Genomic DNA, 21,969 nt, shown 5'->3' with positions numbered 1-21,969 from the left:
AAAGAATGACACTTATTTAATTCATTTAGAAAAGACCAGCAAATTTCCGTCCCTTATACTGTGTATAATTTATAGTAAAGATTTAGTTTAGTTTATAAAAAAGTAAGGAACATGGAAAAAATTGGCATCATCCGGTCGGCCACGCCTCTAACTACTACATTTTTATATCAATATAAAAGGAAAAATTTGAACAGAATCCCCATCATTAATTACATTAGATCTGAGAACAGAATTGCATTTTCTACCGCACACCCTCATAGCATATCCATGGCTTCTACTTCTTCCCGTCATAAATTAAATAGATTAATTTATTCACTCTTTATTATATTTATACTTTATATTAGGCTCAAGAAAAACGCGGTGCGTGAGATACACGGTCAACACTACAATCCTATCACATTACATATTTAGATTAGACATGAAAACAAAGTTGCATTTTCTACCGCACACACCCATAGCGTAGCAATAGCATATCTATGGCTTCTACTTGTTCTTCCTCTTTTTCCGTTACCAAAAAATATGATGTTTTCATCAGCTTTAGAGGAGAGGATACTCGCGCTGACTTCACTAGCCATCTTCATGCTGCTCTGCGCAGAAACAACATCGATACATACATAGACTACAGGATCCACAAAGGAGACGAGATCTGGGTAGAAATCATGAAAGCAATCAAAGAGTCCACTCTCTTCTTGGTTATTTTCTCAGAGAACTATGCGTCTTCTAGTTGGTGCTTGAATGAACTCATCCAACTAATGGAATACAAGAAACATGAAGATGTTGATGTTATTCCGGTGTTCTACAAAATAGATCCATCTGAGGTACGCAAACAAAGTGGGAGTTATCACATGGCATTCGCAAAACACGAGAAGGATAGAAAGGTGACGGAGGACAAGATGCAAAAGTGGAAGAACGCTCTCTATGAAGCAGCCAATTTATCAGGCTTCCTTTCTGATGCGTACAGGTGCATGTTGTGTCCATATATTATAGTGTTTCAGCTTTTGTTTATATAAATTCTAATGTTTAAGGATTATTTTCACATACTACACATAACTCATGTCTATAAGCAAACCTCAAACCAATTAAATGTAACTAATTTTACAAGACAAAGTGATGTAGTGAAACGTAAGGGAAAAGGAAATGAGGATTCAACGTCTCGCTGATTTCTAAGAATTCTGAGGGTTGAAAATTGTGAAAATCTCAAATTTTGTTAAATTAACAACTGTCATCCCAAGAAGGCTTAGGTGCATATAAATAGAAAAGTACTAATGAACCACAAATTTTAAAGGAAGGAAAAATAAAATGCCTAAAAGGCCCTTACATAAAGAATATAGCAAAAGTACCCCTAAAAATACGATAAAAGATAAAATTTTCGTTTTCACATTTTAAGCTATGTGGTCTTGCTCAGAAAGTCATTTCTATGCGAAAAAGTGTACTCATTCATTAAAAACGAACACAAATGACTTTTAGGTCAACCCTGGTCAATCCTACATTTCTAATTTTTTAGTTGATAATTATTTTTCATTTAATTTTCATCACCATAAATAATTGTTATAACTATAAACAAAAATTCATTTATTATCAATATGTTAATAATTTATATCTAGGGGCACTTAATTATGAATTCAAAGTACTTTCAGAGACCAAAATGATAATAGATAATTAAGTTTAGGGATCAAAATGTTAACTAGTGATTAAGTTTAGAGACTAAAACAACAAGTTGTTAAGTTTCGAAATCAAATTCAAAATTCAAATTTTTTACACGTAACAACAAGGTAGATGACACGTGACAATTGTAACTATTACATCGTCACCAAAAGTTTCATGTAAGCACAACCTTTTGAGCTAACAAAGAAAATTAATGATAAAATTAATTTGTCTACTTTTTGTATTTTTTTTGGATCAAATTTTAATTTTTCATTTTTCATGGACTTTCTTGTCTGTATCAAACAAATTCAAGGATAAAAATAGGTATTTATTCAAGTTTTAAATCTTAAAATCTAAATGAGAAGATCAATATAGGAGATGGAATTCAAATCACATTTTTAATTTTTAGAATCAATCAACTTCTTGTTCCCTCATCCTTTTTTGTGCTTTTTATTTTTGAGAAGCAATCAACCTCTCTTCTTCCACCGTGCCTTTTTGAATGCCTTTGAGTCGATGCTTCTCACTACACACATGCCTTACATGTGTGTTCTGCTTCAACTATAAATGAAGAAAAATACGTAACCTCACCACAATCGAACATCCATAGGAGCTTGCAGGAGTCAAAATTGACCTCATCAGAGCTGCGTCCATGATTTCCAGTCAGAGATGTGCATTCTGACTGAATCACGAAGGACATTTTTTTAAGATGAGTCACCCATCTGATTGACTAAATGTGTCTGGGTCATCAGTTCTTCCAGAAAAATGGTCGAGTCAAACCAAGTTGAGTTGGGTCATATGCACATCCGATCTGAAGACCCACTCAGACTGGTGGTCACATGACTGGGTCTCGGTCCAACTAATATTTTCCCAAGGCTGAGTGGGGTATAGGCAAGGGTAAGTATAGTCCAGCATTGGTGGTTGTACCCTTGGACACTTGGCAAACATGACAACAGTCGATGATTCTGCTGACAACTTTGCGCAAAGTGGGCCAGTAGAAAGAGTCAGAAACAAGGCATAAGGTGCGATCACGACCAACATGACCTTCATTGTGCAGTTCTTGGATGATTTTCAAATGCATACTACTATGTGCGGTGCAGAGTTGAAGGCCATGAAAAGAAAAGCATATTGTAAAACAAAATTTGTGCGTTCACTAATTTGTATCTTCAACAATACTGCAATAAAGAAAGGGTCAAAATTCCAGGAAGGAATCAAAGCCAGGGACTGAGGGCATCAGCCACCCTATTAGAAGCCTAGATTTATGCTCTATGACAAATGTGAACTATTGTAGATATGCATGCCAAGAAGCTCATGACATGCAGAAAGATTTTTCAGGCTACCAATTAAGATATTATAAGGCATCATGATCAGTGAAAAGAACAAATTCACGGTGGAAAAGATAATGGTGTCAGTGTTTGAATGCTTGAAATAGGGCATAAAGTTCCACATGCATAAGTACTATAGCAAAGTTTAGCCCAAAAGGTTTCTTGCTAGAAGGCAATTGGACGATTGGATTGGCTCAAAACGGCACCAATACCAAATTTAGAGGCATCATAGTGAAGCTCAAATGGGAACGAAATCGATGCATTGAGAGGCGGCGATTGGAGCTGAGGAGGAAGGGTTAGGGTAGGGGGGAAAAGAGATCAGACTAGTGTGGGACAAACGGACTTGATGTGAAAGTTCAACGACATCACTGACAGACCAACTTCAAGGGGGTAGAAGAACACACAATTATCTTTGTGGATTTTGGTGGGAAAGAGAGAAAGGTTTAGTGGTGCGACACACTAGTAAAAGGGGATGAGTAAAAATAAACTAGGGTTAAAATGGTTATACCTTCGAGAATTTATTTTCTTATTCTTAAAAAAGTAATTTCTGATAGATTTTAACCAACAGATAATGAGAACCCATTAAATAATTTAAAAATTAACATATATGATATTACTTAACTAATGATAGAGATCTAAAATAATACTTTAAATAGATCGAAGACTCAAAATAATACAAAATTTAATAAGGATCGAAAACAAGAATAGGTAATTTATTAGAAACTAAAACATATTTAAGCTAAAAAGAAAAAGAAAGAAACAAAAGAAAACTTTTAAATCCATGTGGGTGTCTAAAGGGTGTTGTTATATTTCAATGTTAAATTGTAGAATAAAGAGATATAGTATCATCCAATGAAATTAAGGAAAAAAAATGAGATATTTTATAGCTACTTTTAAAATTTTTAATGTTTTTTATTTGTCAGATTTTAAAATTTCTAATGTGTTATCCCATTTTCTTGATCAATTAAAACTTTGTGGAAAAATGCAAGTTACACCATAGTGTGGCCATACACCATAGAGCACAAAATACAGCAATGGAGTCCCATAGAAATCATTGTATTCATTTGAATAATATGCAGAATGAGTGTGTTTACATGCTATTTATAGAGCTTGTTAGAAGTGGTAACTAACGATCTAACATTTAACAAACTAACAAACAAATTTCAATTAACGAAACAAAGTGACCTTTAACACGAAGATCTTACATTCTTTTACTTTAAGCATGGGGGAAGTTTTAATTTATTATATATTTGTTATATCCTCTCGCGGGATCTAGTGGTGTATAAAAGTAGTTGTCTCCCGTAAAAAGAAAAGGGTAGTTGTCCTTAAATCCAATTTTTACTTTCTCAATATTGATTTATTTTCATTAAAAGTTTAGTTTTATTTACTAAGTCATTATATGTAACTAACTACTTTTATTTAATCTTTGTAAATATAGGACTGAATCTAACATGATTGAAGACATTATCAAAGTTATTTTGCAAAAACTAAATCATAAGTACCCAAATGACTTTAGAGGCCAGTTCGTATCTGATGAAAACTATGCAAGCATTGAATCATTACTGAAAATTGATTCAGAGGAAGTTCGAGTCATTGGAATTTGGGGCATGGGAGGTATTGGTAAAACAACTATTGCTGAGGTTATTTTTCATAAGATTTCATCTCGGTATGAAGGCAGTAGCTTCTTAAAAAATGTGGCAGAGGAATCAAAAAGGCATGGCCTAAATTACATATGCAAAGAACTTCTTTCTAAGTTACTAAGGGAAGATCTTCATATTGACACTCCTAAGGTGATACCCTCTATCATTACAAGAAGACTCAAGCGTAAGAAAGTTCTTATCGTACTGGATGATGTGAATACCTCGGAACTTCTTGAAAATTTGGTTGGAGTGGGCCGTGACTGGCTTGGAGCTGGTAGCAGAGTCATTGTGACAACCAGAGATAAGCATGTAATTATGGGTGAAGTTGTTGACAAAATTCATGAAGTCAAGAAAATGAACTTTCAAAACTCCCTGGAACTTTTCAGCTTAAATGCCTTTGGCAAAACCTATCCTCAAAAGGGGTACGAGGAATTATCAAAAAGAGCAATGGGTTATGCCAAAGGAATCCCTTTAGCTTTGAAAGTTTTGGGATCATTGCTCCGTTCTAGAAGTGAAAATGAATGGGATAGTGCACTAAGTAAATTAAAGAAAATTCCCAATCCAGAAATTCAGGCAGTGTTCAGATTGAGTTATGAAGGATTAGATGATGATGAGAAAAACATTTTTCTTGACATAACTTGTTTTTTTAAAGGGCAAAGAAGAGACCGTGTAACAAAAATATTAAATGACTGCAATTTTTCTGCAGACATAGGGATAAGAAGTCTTTTAGACAAAGCTCTTATCACTATTACATCAGATAGTAATTGCATAGATATGCATGATCTGATACGAGAAATGGGTAGAGAAGTTGTTCGTGAAGAATCCATGAAAAACCCTGGGCAACGCAGTAGATTGTGGGATCCTGAGGAAGTCATTGATATATTGACAAATAATGGAGTAAGTGAACGATACCGTGACTGGCATTTCTAAACACTTGTCTTTGTATTGAAAAACTGCAATTTATTACAAAAGATGTGATACTAATTCTAATTTTTATTTGTTAGGGAACTGATACAGTTGAAGGAATATGGTTAGATATGACTCAAATTTCATATATAAATTTAAGCTCCAAAGCATTCAGAAAGATGCCAAACATGAGATTACTTGCTTTCCAATCCCCCAAAGGAGAATTTGAGAGAATTAATTCAGTGTACCTTCCAAAGGGTCTTGAATTCTTACCTAAAAATTTAAGATATTTGGGGTGGAATGGATATCCATTAGAATCTCTACCATCAAGTTTTTGCCCTGAGAAGCTTGTTGAGCTTTCTATGCCATATAGCAATCTGGAAAAACTTTGGCATGGAGTACAGGTACGCATCATTCACATATAAATTATGTATTTATATTTCAGTTTTGCTTTTGATAGAAATTCAAGTCTCTTTCTATAAAAAAACGAATTAAAAAAAATTACAAGCAAATGTCCTTACTTGTTTGGTCTATTATATATTGATGTAGAATTTGCCAAATTTAGAGAGAATTGACCTTCATGGCTCCAAGCACCTTATGGAGTGTCCAAAGTTGTCTCATGCACCAAATCTTAAATATGTAAGTATGCGTGGTTGTGAAAGCTTGCCTTATGTTGATGAATCAATTTGCTCTCTCCCGAAGCTTGAAATTTTAAATGTGAGCGGGTGCTCATCGCTTAAGAGCCTTAGCAGCAACACTTGGCCACAATCTCTTCGAGCGTTGTTTTTAGTACAATCAGGTTTGAATGAACTGCCCCCATCAATTTTGCATATCAAGAATCTCAATATGTTTTCTTTTTTAATTAATAATGGTCTTGCGGATCTTCCTGAAAACTTTACGGATCAAATCTCGCTTTCTGAGTCAAGGGAACACAAATGCGATGCTTTCTTCACCTTACATAAGTTAATGACTAACTCTGGCTTCCAGTCAGTAAAACGTCTAGTATTTTATCGAAGCTTGTGTGAAATCCCAGACAACATCTCCTTGTTATCATCATTGAAAAACTTATGCTTATGTTATTGTGCCATCATAAGGTTACCCGAAAGCATTAAGGATCTTCCAAAACTAAAAGTTCTTGAAGTTGGTGAATGCAAAAAACTTCAACATATACCTGCACTACCACGATCCCTTCAGTTCTTCCTTGTTTGGAACTGCCAATCTCTTCAGACAGTGTTAAGTTCAACAATTGAATCATCCAAAAGACCCAACTGTGTTTTCCTGCTCCCTAACTGTATAAAATTGGATGCACATTCATTTGATGCAATTTTGAAAGATGCCATTGTTAGGATTGAACTTGGATCAAAACCATTGCCAGCAACAGAATTAGAAAATGAGGATGCATCCTTGGAGAATGAGGATGGTGATTTTTATTATTTTCAATTAGCAAGAAATGGTAAGATTTGCTACTGTTTACCAGCTAGAAGTGGCAAAGTTCGAGATTGGTTCCATTGCCACTTTACACAAGCTTTGGTCACTGTTGAACTTCCCCCTAATTTGCTGGGTTTTATTTTCTACTTTGTTGTTTCTCAAGTCCAATCATGCAACATTGGTTGCTATGGAAGTATTGGATGTGAATGCTACTTGGAGACTAGCCGGGATGAAAGGAAGAATATATCAAGTTTCTTTGTACAAGAAAATATCTTGTCATGTCTCGATCCTCCGTTTGGATTTACGGAAGATCACGTATTTATATGGTATGATGAACAATTTTGCAAGCAGGTAATTGAAATAATTAAAGAGAGGAAAGCCATTAATGATAAGAGCACCACTCATCATCCAAAGCTTACATTTAAATTCTTTGTTCAAACCGAAAATAACAACGATGAAGTGGTTATAAAAGAGTGTGGGTTTCGTTGGATGTATTCCTTTGAAGAAGGAGGATGCAAATACAAGGAAAGCAGGGAAATTCATGAAGTAGAACCCAGTGTTGTCCAAAATAAAGTCAAGGAATCTGAGTCTAATGAGCAAGAAACATTTCCTCCAACAAAAGAATTTAAGCAATGTGTCTTCAGAACTTCAAACTTTGAAGCAGAAGAAACAGAAGACCTGAGGTAATCTTCCTAAATATCTTTATACTGATAGGGTACTTAATTTTGTTTACAATGCATACATTGTTGCTATTGCATTTTCAATTACAGCGAAACAAGCTTCATAGCATTTATATGTAGAAATATTGCTATTTATGAACAGTTGTCTTCTTGAAGAACTCTTGCATATTGGATTTGGTGGAGACCTCATGTAACAAGATGAAATTGTGGTGCCACTCTGTTGCAATATGAAGATGTACAAGCAAAAGGATGGAGAGACATAGGTAGGGTATGAATATGGTAGTATGATAAGGCATTAAGTCTGTTTTATTGTTCTTGGTCATTTTTAGGATCAATTATTTAATAGTAATTTTTTTAAAGCATAACATAATCCTTTCATCATGCTTGATCAATGCAAAACTCTTTACTTTTACACTGTTATTTTATACTCTTATATTTTTTTTCAAGTAAGAAAACAACAAAATTATATTTTATTTCATGCTCTTTACTTTTATTTTTTCTATGAAAAATTATAATATATAAATAAAGTCAACATGTCAATGTTGAAATAACAAAATACTTTTAACAGAAGGGTAAAGAAAGAAAGAACGGGGAAATTTACACTTTGTATGCTAGCTAGATTATTTAGAAATATAGTTGTGTAGGGTCTAAGAGCTTTTCCAAGGAAAAACATATCAATAAAAGCAAAAAGTGACAAAAGCCATATTTTTAAACTCAGCTATATCTGTTATTTATTTTCTTTTTGTTTCAATTTAGTCTTCATCTAATTTTTATTGTGTAAGAAGTTCATCTTCATCCTAAACTTAAGTTAATTTTTCACTTTCATCTACTAAACCCACCCACAACTTTACCAACAAGGACCCAGGCAATGATGATAGGAACTGAGAGTTAGAAGCAGTTGTGACAGCTATGTGTGGAACATAACTGCTGGTAGTTAATTCTGTATCGGATGACAAATATGTGCAGAAAATAATTGATGGTACTTATATGTATTAGGAATATATACTCCTAATAAAAAGAGTTAAAAATATATGTATTAGGAAACTTAGTAACATATAACCTTATGGAAATATTTCTACGGAACCACATGAAGACAAAGATACTAGAGGATGAAAATTATTATGTCTCATCTTTTACGATCATTTTTCCGTATTTCTTTTCGTTCTTACTTGTCATCTTCGTCCTCAAACTCTGATCCAAGAAACTTAAATTTGCTCACTGAACAAGACAATCAAACCCATGAGGTCATCCCTAAACATAATCTCTTCAATGAGGAAGTTCAGTTCGAGGAGATAAACCAAAACATGGATGACTGGAACATTCCAGAAATCCCTCAGGATACACTATATGTTCCTAAGATAATTAAAGACAAACACAGTTTTGATTATGTAATTAAGATGGTAGAAAATAATATTACTTTAGGACAAGACATAGGGGAAGAATTTCATTTATTATCAAGAAATTCAATATTTGAACATAGTAGAAAATACAAATACCTACACATAGGATGTGTCCAGGTGGCAATCGAACCATTAATTGACATAGGAATAGACGCAGCAGTCTTAATGTGTCTTAGGGATATTAGGCACAGTAAATTTGAAGATTCTTTAATAGCAACAATAGAAACAAGCCTAGGGCAAGGACCAATCTATTTCAACTATTACCCAAACAAAACGGTGAGTCTGATGGATAGAAATATTATTGACTCTCTATTCCTAAATATTCACTTTCATGGACTTGACATGAAAGAAGGATCAATTCCAGCAGCTTTAATCTATAGGATCCAGTATAAGGTCATGAACACTTGTGCATCCAGAGTCCTTCTCAAACCCCAAAGAGGAGAGACAACTTTGTTTATCACCGATATAAAAAAGGCCAATGTTTCTCTCCCCATAACTATAAAATGGGATGAGGTAACTCTTCCTGAAAAATGGGTTATGGACAAGGCCACACCTTCAATCCCCAGACCTACCCCTACCATAGAGCAAATTAAACAAGATAATTTTGGTAAGGTTGAAATAACCTTCAATACAAGAAACTCTTTCTCGTCCAAAATAGAAGCCTCAAGACAATCTGAGTATGAATCAGCAAGAAGGTCTTTTTCAGTAAGGACCCGAATAATTCCAGTAGGATTATCTAGATTTAAGTCACACAACCAGCTTTTTAGCATAAACCTCCAAGGATTAGATACGACTTCTAGTATACCTAGAACCACGTACAACCAAGAACAAGAGGATGAACAAAAATCAATACAATCTCCAACATATTCCTCTATGCATGAACCTTATGATGTTATCTGACGAATTTAGCATTGATAAAGAAACCCTTAGAAAAACTTTTAGTCTCTAGAGAATGAACCTCAAAGGAGATGGTTTTTTCAACATTTTAAGGGGTTAAAAATAAAACAAATCCAATACAAATTTTATGAATTTGTCGAAAGAGTCAAAATTAATATTCATTTCTTTGATTGGTTTCATGCTTATACCATTAAAGAAAATTTAGACTACCCTTGGAAACAGGACATAATAGGTGATCCAACAACCAATGTTATTTCTAGCTAGCAAATCAAAGATGGTGAGTTAATCCAATCGGAATTACCTCCCACAATATAGTATCAATTGCCAAAGGTCAAAATTAGTAATGATAAACTTGTCATGGCCACACCCTTTAAAATGAAAGATGTCAAAGAGGACATTACCCCAAAAGACATGAGAAGCCTAATGGAACAGGCTAACTACACCAACAAATATCTTCAAGTATTAAGAGAATCCATTAGCAAAGAAAAAATATCTCCTAAACCCAAAAACCATGAAGTATCAATGTCACATGTTCCAATAGAAAAACATTTATTCAAACCTTTTAAGATTAGTGAAAAGGCAAAACAAAAATTTAGGAAACTTAGAAAAAAAAATCCCTTACAGAAGAAATAAGTGATAACAATATTGAATTATTAAGCAAGATTAATAGTTTGCTTAAGATCATCCCAAAAACACCCCAACCGTCGAAGGAATCATCCAAGATGAGAACTAGAAACACCTCCAAACTAATTAATGTCATTAACGATGATAGTGACCAGAACTCAGAACAATTAACTAAGGAAGGTTCAGTAAAAGATATCAATCCAATTAACACCAAACATTGGAAAACACCTTCCAAACTTTATTACCAAAGGCCAACCACCCCTGATCTTTTACTAGAAGAAAGAGGCGAAAGTAATTTTAAAAGCTTTAGTGCAAATAACATCTATTAATGGAATATAGATGCTCAAACAGAATATAATATCATGAATACACTCCAACACATGACCATGGTAGTCACGACATACCAGACATCCCATGAGTGTTCGAAAGAAACAATTATAGATATTTTGGTTGCAAGATTCTCCAGCCAATTAAAAGGATGGTGGGATAATTCTCTCACTAATGATGAAAAATCAAAGATATACAGCACTGTTAAAACGGATCTCAATGGGAAAATCATTACAAATGATGGTAATGAGGAGATCCCTGATGCTGTTAATACCCTTATATTTACAATAGCCCAACATTTTATTGATAACCCATCACTCTAGAAAGATAGGTCAGCAGAATTATTATCCAACCTTAAGTGTAAAACTTTAGCAGATTTTAGGTAGTACAGAGAAACCTTCCTCACTAGAGTTTATACCACAGAAGATAGTCAACAACTTTTCTGGAAAGAAAAATTTCTAACCAGTCTTCTAAGATAATTAGGAGATAAGGTTAAGTTACGGTTAATTAATTTCTTATGTCCAGAAAGTAGCCTTAAAAATTTGTCAAGATGACAAAATCTAGAGACAACTGGCCAAGGATAAAGCCCAGACTAAAATTTTTACCTAGTTGAGAAACAAGGAAGTCTCTGGATCAACTACTTTCAAGAACTCCAGATGGGCTTTGAACCCAATTTTTACTTGATTTGGTTCAACTTTGGATAAACAAAGCCCATCAGCAAGTCCATGAAAGTGGAAATTAGCAAAATTTTGATTTTACGTTTGATTTTATGATGGAACCAAAGTTGTCTATTAGATTTGGATAAACAATATTAGCAAGCCCATCAGCTACTTTTAAGGTCATGAACCAAATTTAATTTTAATATACTAGCTATTAGCAAAAAATTTACACTGTGAATCAATATATATATATATGTATATATATATATATATATATATATATATATATTAGAAATAATTTAAATGCAACTCTTAAAATAATTATTACAAAAGTTAATCACTTTTAGTTATATAATAATTTACTATTGGATGACAATATAAAAAATATACATATTGTCAATATATATTCTAATTAAAATCTTGTTTAATTTAAAAGCATGATGACAAGAATATAAGAAACATACTATAAATTAAATTTCAAAGTTAAACTTAATTTACCATCAGCAAGTAGGATTTGGTATTGTTTTTGGCTTAACATTGCCAAAATCGTATTTTATTCTATACCATGAGGTGAAGATGGGGTTCAAAAGTAGGATTTAAAGAACAATAAAGATAGAATAAAAACAAGATTTAAGATATGTTTAAATAACACTAATGATATGATGAAAATAAGACTAATAAACATGGGGTGTAAGATAAGCGTTTACAACTTCAACGATCATAAATTTATTGCTACAAGAAATGTTTTTTTGAAATAATATATACCTATTCTGAAAATGTATTTCCGGAATTATAATATAGTTCTAGAAATATATTTCTTGAATAAAGACACTTGCGAAAAGGAAAATGATTTTCTAGGGGTGTACTCCTTTAAGTAAAAAGAATATAATGGATAATTAGGATGTAAAAAAGGGGGTGTAAATAACAAGTGCCTTTTTAATTAAAAGTTGGGCCAGTTGAGGAATATAAGAATGAAAAGCTTAAAAGCACAAAAAAACCCTAAATTGCACATACTAGATGAAAGAAACATCACAAACACAAAGGAAAGAAATTGTGTTGTTCACAAGTACACAGAGGCACAACTTCTGCAAATTGAGGTGAAACTTAGAGATGTTCATACACCCTTCTTCCATTTCTCCTTCTAAAATCAAATTTTCTTTACATGAAACTCTCTCTTTCTAAGATCCCTTTCTATACCCACACCATTCTTTCTCTCTTAGCCTCTTTATTTCTATTCTTCTCTTCATGTTGTCTTTGTCGATCAAGTTCGTATCCCCCATTTGATCATTGATTTTTAACAAAAGTGGTTGAGCTGAACCAATTTCTTCTAGGTTGTATGCATGTGTGATCCAATGTGCCGCTCAGATCGACTATATGATCGATTTCAAGCTAACCATCCGATCAGTTAATTTGAGATGCTTATGATAACATTGCACTACTTCTTTCAAGATCTTTAGCAACATTTGCTCTTTTACATTTATTAAAATGTTAGTATAGATTGAGATAACATAATATTGTAACATTTTTTAGATTACATATTCAAGTGTTTTATTGTTTTATATTTTTTAAATCAGGAACATTCATTTTCTTCTACTCAAATATAATTTTCACATTTCACCTATCTCTCTCTTTCTTGATTCTTTTAGTGCCTCACTTTTGGCTCTAAGGTTCTTCAAGTTTGGCCTTCCTCTTATTACAATAACCCCTTCTATATTTTTCTCCATTTCTTGTTTACCTTAGGTTTTCCTTTTGATTTCTTCAATTTGTAAAAAAATTGAATTTTGGTTTTTCTTTTTTCTTTTATGAGCATTTCCCATTCCCTTCAATGTCAACCAACTTTTCCTCATGTCAGAAGATGAGTTTGTTCTCTCTTTCCTTATCCCTCTTAATTCCATTTATTTCTTATTCATTTACTGTTAATATCTTTTTGCAATTCTCTCACATGTTTCTTGTGATTTTGTTTAGCATGAGATTAATGTATGATTTTCTCAATTTCTTGTGTTGTTCAATGAGACCATGAAGCATGTCAAGTTTCATGTCACACTTAGGTTTTTAGGGTGAAGAGTTGGGATAAGAAAGAGGTGATCAAAGAGGTTGTGTGTAGGTGGTTGATTGTGACCTTTTTCGGGATTGCAAAGTAGTGGGGCACGAGATTCATGAAGGAGTAAGGGGTTTGGTGGGCTAGTAAAGGGAAGAGAGTGTTGATGGTCTGACATGGAAATTTAGGCATGGAAGTGTGCCTAGATCTTTGCAACCATAATACTACACTTTCTCCCATGGTTAGAGACACAGTAAGAACTCTCTTTCTCCTTATGTGTTTTTATCTTTTTTTCTCTTTATTTTTCCACGTCAAAGGTAATGCAAAGTTGTGTATGTTGGATAACATTTTACAAGTCCATCGTGTTTTGGAATCACTTATTTAAGATGAATAAAGCTAATTTAGTGTAATGATCATGGAATCAACCACTATCATAATTTTATTAGAAATGAAATTTCTACAATTTTCAATTCCTGAATTCATTATGAACAAGAACATCTCTATTTATTTATGCTACTTTACACATGTACCATACACTTCCATTAGACCAAGCAAGCAAAAACCCAAAAGAAGGCACCATCTTAGATATGCAATAGAGCTATATACTAGTTGCACCATCTATTAAGTTGTCTTTCTAATTGTTGCATCAATGTTTCTCAATTTAAATACTCTTTTTGTGAAGCAAAATTAATAAATAGTTGGTTTTCTAGAAAATTTGCCATAACAAATGCTTGTTCTTGCTCATAATGGATTTAGGAACTGAAAATTGCTAAAATTTCATTTTCAATCAAATTACGGTACATAGTGGCTGATTCTAGGATCCTTTCACCAATTTAAAACTATTTAACATGAATAAAGCTAATTTAGTATGAGGATCCCTGAATCAGTCACTATCACAATTTGATTAGAAATAAAATTTTTGTAATTTTTAGTTTCTGAATTTATTATGAGCAAGAATAAACATCTATTATGGCAATTTTTCTGGAAAATTGGTTATTTATTAATGTTGCTTCACAAAATGAGTATATGAATCGAGAAGCACTAATGCAGCAATTGGAAAGACAAAATCAATAAATTACATGCGATAGAAAGTAGTCAACAAGTAGATATCTTTATTACTTGCACATCTATGATGGTGCCTTCTTTTGGGTTATTGCATGCTTAGTTTAATGAAAATGTATGACACTTCTACAGGTAACCTTAATAAATAGTCGGTTTTCAAGAAAAATTGTCATATCAAATACCTAGTCTTGCTCATACTGAACTCAGGAACGGAAAATTACAAAAATTTCATTTCTTATAAAATTACGATAATGGTTGATTCTAGGATCCTTATGCCATTTTGAACTTATCTAACATGAATAAAGATAATTTAGTGTAAGGATCTTGGAAACAACCACTATGGTAATTTGATTAGAAATGAAATTTCTGCAATTTTCAATTATTGAATTCATTATGAAAAAGAACATGTCTCAGTTATAGAATTTTTTTTTTGAAAAATCAACTATTCATTTTTGCTACCGAGCACATGTACCGTACACTTTCATTAGACCAAGCATGTAATAACCCAGAAGAAGACACCATTTTAGATGTGCAAGAAATAGAGTTATGTACTTGTTGACTACTTTCTATCACATGCAATCTATTATATTGTCTTTTCAATTGTTGCATCAATTTTTCCTAGTTCATGTACTCATTTTGTTAAGCAGCATTAATAAATAGTCGATTTTTAGAAGAAGAAAAAAATTGTCATAATAGATGCATGTTCTTGCTCGTAATAAATTTAGGAACTAAAAATTGAAAATTTCTCATTTATTATCAAATTATGGTAGTGGATGATTCCAGTATCCTTACGTCAGTTTGAACTTATTTAACATGAATAAAGTTGATTTAGTGCCAAGATCCTAGAATCAGTTACTATCATAATTTGATTAGAAATGAAATTTCTACAATTTTTCAGTTCCTTAATTCATTATGAACAAGAGCAAACATATGCTATGACAATTTTTTTGAAAAATCAATTATTTATTAATGCTACTTCAAAAAATGAGTATATGTGTTAAGTTTGGACGGCCCACTTAGTCACAACTAGACGATCCATCCTTGCTCATGATTTTGATGATTACAAATATATAAATTATTGAAGGAATGATGAGTTATTCTTAAGTAAAACAAGACTTACTACATATGAGCAAACCTGGTAATAACTCTCTATCTTAATGCTCTTATTAGTCATGTTCATTCACAACGGACCTTAGTTTTATTAAAAGTAGCATTCAGTGTCCAATGGGCTATTATAAACTAGCATCCACTCTGTTATGAAAACTAGTGTCTATACATTGTGTTCTTTTAGTCATGTCCAATGGACCTATTCACTTACATAAACTGAATTATATTAAGTATAAGTGACATCCAACCATGTACTGAATTCATGTTAGCAAAAAAGAAAGGTACATGAACTTATCTTTAGTAAATTCATTTTGACTCTTTTATTTTGAATTACTAACATTCGAATTTCGAGTAAGAAAGGATAGAATAAAAGAATTTTGAAAGAATATTCTTCCAAGTAGTTAGTGTTGTAAAGGATGGAGCACATGTTATTGTTTATACTTTTATTCCTTCTCTCTCCATGAGAACACAATGTGTGTCAATGCCTCTAGTTGTGAGACAATGGTCTTATCAAGGCAAGTGTTAATCCTATAACAAATCTCTACACTAAAGTATATTAAAGCTCAAGCTCTGCTATTAGAAACAAAAAGAACGAAAAGAAAAATGAGAAAGTGATATTCAAAGTTATCATTTCTGTCAACACAGTGGATGATACCTTCCTTTCTTAAGTTGTTTATTCTTTGCTTACCAAAGTTTTTTCATTGTATTCGAGCCTAATTGTTTATCCACTCTATTGAGTATTTTGAATATATGATTCAATTAATCATTTGTTGTTTGTGAAAGTTAGGAGTGACTTAGTGTTAAATAATACTTGGGTGTTTTTAGATTCAAGGGAAGTCTAAGGAGTGTGCCAGAAGTGGCCTAAAGAATATTGTTGTAACTAGGAGTGGCAGGACATAATACTTGTTGAAAACAAGTTTTGATTAGTAGAATCCTTTATTGGTTTGTAAAAGAAAACTAGATGTAGCTCTGTTTGAGTGAACCAGTATAAACATAAGTGTTTCTACTTCTCTCCAAATTTATTTGATTAGTATTCTGTTGTGCTTCCTTTTGACATATTTATCACACAAGTCTACACTTGAAGAGCTTTGTGAAAACTCTATTTATTAGCATTGGACAACAATCCTTGTTTTGTTTTAAACAAGTAGTTTTTTCACTCATTGGACGATACACTCTAAGTCCGGTATTTCAATATATTTGTTTGTGAAAATCATATTCTTTGCAAAGAGCTTTAAGTTTTATCTAACACACTATTCAATTCCCCCTTCTAGGGTGATATTTTATATTTCAATATGAACCAGAAAACATTGATGCAGCAATTGCGAAGACAACTGCATAGATTGCATGTGATAGAAAGCATTCAACAAGTAGCTTTATTACTTGCACATCTAATATGGTGCCTTCTTTTGGGTTATTGCATGCTTGGTCTAATGTAGGTGTATGTTACATTTATTAGGTAGAATAATAAATAGTCAGTTTTCCAAAAAAAAACTGCCATAATAGATGTCTGTTCTAATCAAATCATGATAATGGCTAATTCCATGATCCTTACACTAGTTTAAACTTATTTAACATGAATAAAGCTAATTTATTGTAACAGTCATGGAATTAGCCACAATGGTAATTTGATTAGGAATGAAATTTCTACAATTTTCAATTCCTGAATTCATTATGAACAAGGACATGTCTATCTTATAGCAATTTTTTTTTTTTGGAAAATTGACTATTTATTTATGCTACTTCATACATGTACCATACACTTCCATTAGACCAAGCGTGCAATAACCTAGAAGTAGGCACCATAATAGATGTGCAAGTAATAGAGCTATATACTTATTGACGGCTTTCTATCGCATGCAATCTTTTGAGTTGTCTTTATAATTATTGCATCAATGTTTCTTGGTTTATATACTGCTTTTGTAAAGTCACATCAATAAATAGTCGATTTTTCAAAAAAAAATTGTCATAATAGATGCTTGTTCTTGATAATAATGAATTAAGGAGCTAAAAAATGCATAAAATTCATTTCTAATCAAATTACGGTAATTACTGATTCTAGGATCCTTACACTAGTTTAAAGTTATTTAACATGAATAAAGCTAATTTAGTGTAAGGATCCTAGAAGCAACCACATTCGTAATTTGATTAGAAAAGAAATTTTTGCAATTTTCAATTCTTGAATTCATTATGAACAAGAACATGTCTTTGTTATAGTAGTTTTTCCAGAAAATCGACTATTTATTTATGCTGTCTCACACATGTATCATACACTTTCATTAGACCAAGCATGCAATAATGCAGAAGAAGGCACAATCTTAGATGTGCAAGTTATAGAGCTATTTAGTTGTTGACTGTCTTCTATCGCATGCAATCTATTGAGTTGTCTTTCAATTGCTACATCAATGTTTCCTTGTTCATATACTCCTTCTCATAAGCAACATTAATAAATAATTTTCCAAAAAAATTTCTATAACTGATGCCTGCTCTTCCTGATAATGAATTCAGGAACTAAAAATTGTAGAAAATTCATTTCTAATCAAATTATGGTAGTGGTTGATTCCAAGGTCCTTGCACCAGTTTGAGAAAAACCTTACTTGAATCAAAATGACCCAACACTAACAATCTTGACTAAGATGAGACCGCAAGCGGCGCGTCATGGTTACGCAACTTGAAAAGTTCACTCCTACCCAAGGGATCAACTTGAGCTATAAAGAGATCAACACTGTATAACAACCCCAAGGCCAAAGCTAGCTCCACATGAACTCATTCATGGTCTACCCGATTAAGCTCAACAACAATGTTCAAAACTTATACATGTTCATGATGCATAGGCAACACAAGTGCACATGATTTTACATAATTATTATCCATATGGAAGATCCTACCTCATATAAGTTAGGTCCTCATAACATTCAAGTCATCACACGTGTACCATAGTGTCACTATATTCACAAAACATATAGCCATCATGTATCAAAACAACGTCACATTTTCAACACAAGTATACAAGTTAACGGTCATAGTGTTTCATGGGTTTAAGAAAGCACACACACACACACTATCCTCATCCTCTCGCTTATGCAAGGCTATAATTGCTTAAACACTTCGTTAGAATCAAAGACAAGGAAAATGTCCAGCCCCTAAAAAATCTCATGATTTTGATTATAACAAAGATATTAAAGTTTGATGGACTAATGAGTTTACATGAGTCATGTAGAAAAAACATGCCTCGAATACTGATATAGGTATAATCTTTCCAACCTTAGACGCTAAAAATGTTTTAAATGAACCTGCATCCAAAGCGCTAAAATGGACTTTGTCCAATGGTTTTATAAAATTACATAGCATCTAACATGCTAGGAAAAGAATTATGTCTACTGCTTTATAGAAAATTCAGCGTGTAACTCATTGCCTTCGTCCAATGCCTAATAGAAACTTACATAGTGATCTATGTATTTGATTAAGTTTTTTGTTCAAAGAAGAATCATGTAATGAACTTTATGTTTTTGGATGCTAAGGTTTCTTTGCTCTTATATTCCTTTATTTATATTATATTCCTTCTATATTTTGTATTTTCTCTTACGTTTGAATTCCAAGCATTTAATGCAAAGTAGAAAGTTTGAGTATAAGTACTACTCCTAAATCTTGATCAAATATGAGAGTAGAGGAGGAGATAATTTGCGGTGAAAAAATGATCAGAAAAAGTACAACTATTTTTTAGAAACATGACAATACCTTTCAAGCAACAAGTTTTTCTCTCTCCTTTATAGAAATAGACATGTCAAAAGCAAAAACTTGCCATGCTCTCCTTGCATGCAATGAAGATTGATAGTAGGAAAATTTCAAGGGTTTAGATTTTACAAAAAAATAATATTTCTCTCATTTCCAATATAAAGACTAAATGAAAAGACCTTGAAAGAACAACTTTTTTTTAACCAAAATATCAAGCATCTTTGGACGAAACATCCTCTGATACTAAAAGTGCTTTGAAAGTTCATCTTTGCATTACAATGTTTTGTAATCATATGTTAAATTTTTATATCCTTACTCTATGAGTAGATTCATTGTAATCTTCAAACTCTTTGTTGTTTGTGAAAGCCAAGAATGGCTTAGTGTGAAAGAATACTCAGTTTTTCAATCTCAAAGGAAGATTATTGTTGTAAAACCATGAGTAACTTAAAGAATACTTGTTTGTAACCTTGATTTGGTTATTGGGACCCTTCTGAAGTTGGAAAAGATACGAACGTAGTTCAGATTGAGTGAGCCATAATAAAACTTGTGTTCTATGTTTAACGCTTGTGCTCTTTCCTCACATTTTTAGTGGATGAAACCTATTTTAGAACCTTGTTTATAAAATCATGCTTTGTGAATAGTTCCCCTTTTAGAGTGTTTTTAGTGAACAAAAAAAATTTTCAAAGTTCACACACACACTATTCAACCCTTCTTTAGTGTGTTTCTTTTATTTTACACTTCCCCTTACTCAAGCGAACACCACTTCTTACTTGAACGAATCTCTATAGAGACTCACTTAGTCTTTCTTACACACTCTCCTTCAAGCAAGTACTTCTAGAGGCAATCCTTAGCCTCTGTCAGCCCATTCGATTAAGCGAGATTCCTAACTCGCTTAAGCAACAAGCGATGAAAAAGAGCTTCATGATTATGGGTTCTAGTGAACCCAAGCTTCCCAAATCCTACAATCTCAACAAAGCCCTAACTATCTAAGTTCATTCCTACAACAAAAGAAGATCCCCCAACATAGAAAAACAACCCAATTATAATCAATCATGTGCAAATCATAATTTCCCAATTCAACCAAATTCATCAATTCAAACAAAAATTAAGAATGCTTTGAGGTGTTAATAACAATCCAATATCAAAGGAAGGTAAACAATACAATTACTTGGAGTTTAAGAGCAAATCCTCTACCCGTGTTGAACAAAAAATAAAATAATTATGCCTTTTCTGCACAAACACAAAAGGCTTATAATATTTTTCCCATAAGCTTTTTCTTGACTATCAAAATTATCTTAGGAGCAAGGAAACTCTCTTCTCAAACTTGGAAATATTTAAAGTAATAATGAGCACAAGAAATATACTATGAGAAGTTGCTTCTCAAAACTACTTTGTAAATACATAGGTTCTGGTGTGCCTCAAAAATTACTACTGTTCAAACCCATATGAAACTCAAAATGACCAAATTGAGGTATTTTTCCTACATCTCCCATTTAGGTCCCTACACCTCCCAAAAAGCCTCAAATGATCAAAAATACCCTCAGCCCTTGCACCTCCTCTTCCCTACCAATCCCTATGTCGCCTAAGCACCTTCTTCCATGCCAATTATTGTGTTGTCGTCATCTTTTACCAACAAGATCTGATCCTCCACCATGAGAGAGGTTGTTGACTTCAAATTTCACAATGGAATCATGATTTGGTTCTTAGGACGGTTGTGCGCAAAGCATATCAGGACCCATAGCCACGCGCAAGGGAACAAAAGGTACAAGATGCAAGCACAAGTGTCGCAATAGTGTGATTCTAACTTAACGACAATCACATGCGACAATGTCATGGTCGCGCACGCGATAGAGGACAAAGATTGCATGATAGTGAAAGTGGTTTGTGGAAATAGAAACCCAATTGAAATCCCAAACCATTTTTACCCTTGCAAGCGTTCATAGATTAGAGAATCATGGGATACTCAAGACTTATATTGAGGTTGGGGGGTCCTACTACCTATTACGACAGACTATTCCAGAATAGGATACTCTTCTGGAACACCTATTCCAAAATATAATTTTTTGTATTCCGGAACACCTATTTTGAGGTAGGTTTTCAAAGTACTTATCTTATTCTGGAATAGCTGTTCTGGAATATGATTTTCATGTTTTGGAATAACTATTCTAGAATATGATAAATACTCTCAAAACCTACTCTGGAATAGGTGTTTTAGAATACAGAAAACTATATTTCGGAATAGATATTCCTAAAGAGCATCTTATTTTAGAATATCTGTTCCGAAATAGGGGTGCCTAGTAAAAGGACATTTTTGTCCGCTAGAGTTTTTTGGGAGGTGCTGGAACCAGAATAAGAGGTGCAGGAAACAAATGCCCCAATTTGAATAGATAAAAGCCCAGAGTATAGAACGAAGCATTATCAATCGGTCATGACTCAGCATGTCTACTAAGTGATAGGTTATGAATCCATTCTGTTGAGTAATGTTACTAATAATGAGCCCTCT

General features: G+C 32.9%; 1 protein-coding gene across 2 annotated transcripts; it reads left to right on the top strand.

The window, feature by feature from the left end:
* Nucleotides 1–339: 339 nt before the first annotated feature.
* LOC114384608 (disease resistance-like protein DSC1) lies at nt 340–21,567 on the top strand. 2 transcript variants are annotated; one of them, XR_003660737.1, is made up of 6 exons: nt 340–961; nt 4,405–5,503; nt 5,611–5,916; nt 6,062–7,623; nt 7,763–7,883; nt 13,632–21,567. XR_003660737.1 is itself a non-coding variant. In XM_028344314.1 (5 exons), exons 1-5 carry the CDS (start codon nt 477–479, stop codon nt 7,812–7,814), a joined length of 3,504 nt encoding a protein of 1,167 aa, XP_028200115.1. In that variant the 5' UTR covers nt 340–476; the 3' UTR covers nt 7,815–8,032. The 2 variants fall into 2 exon arrangements, 1 of the variants encoding a protein (XP_028200115.1); XM_028344314.1 differs by lacking the exon at nt 13,632–21,567 and having other exon boundaries at nt 7,763–8,032.
* Nucleotides 21,568–21,969: the final 402 nt, after the last annotated feature.

Source organism: Glycine soja, chromosome 14, assembly GCF_004193775.1.
Source record: "Glycine soja cultivar W05 chromosome 14, ASM419377v2, whole genome shotgun sequence".
Classification (NCBI taxonomy): domain Eukaryota; kingdom Viridiplantae; phylum Streptophyta; class Magnoliopsida; order Fabales; family Fabaceae; genus Glycine; species Glycine soja.
The sequence above is the reverse complement of the archived record's forward strand: the minus strand, read 5'-3'. Positions and strand labels throughout refer to the sequence as shown.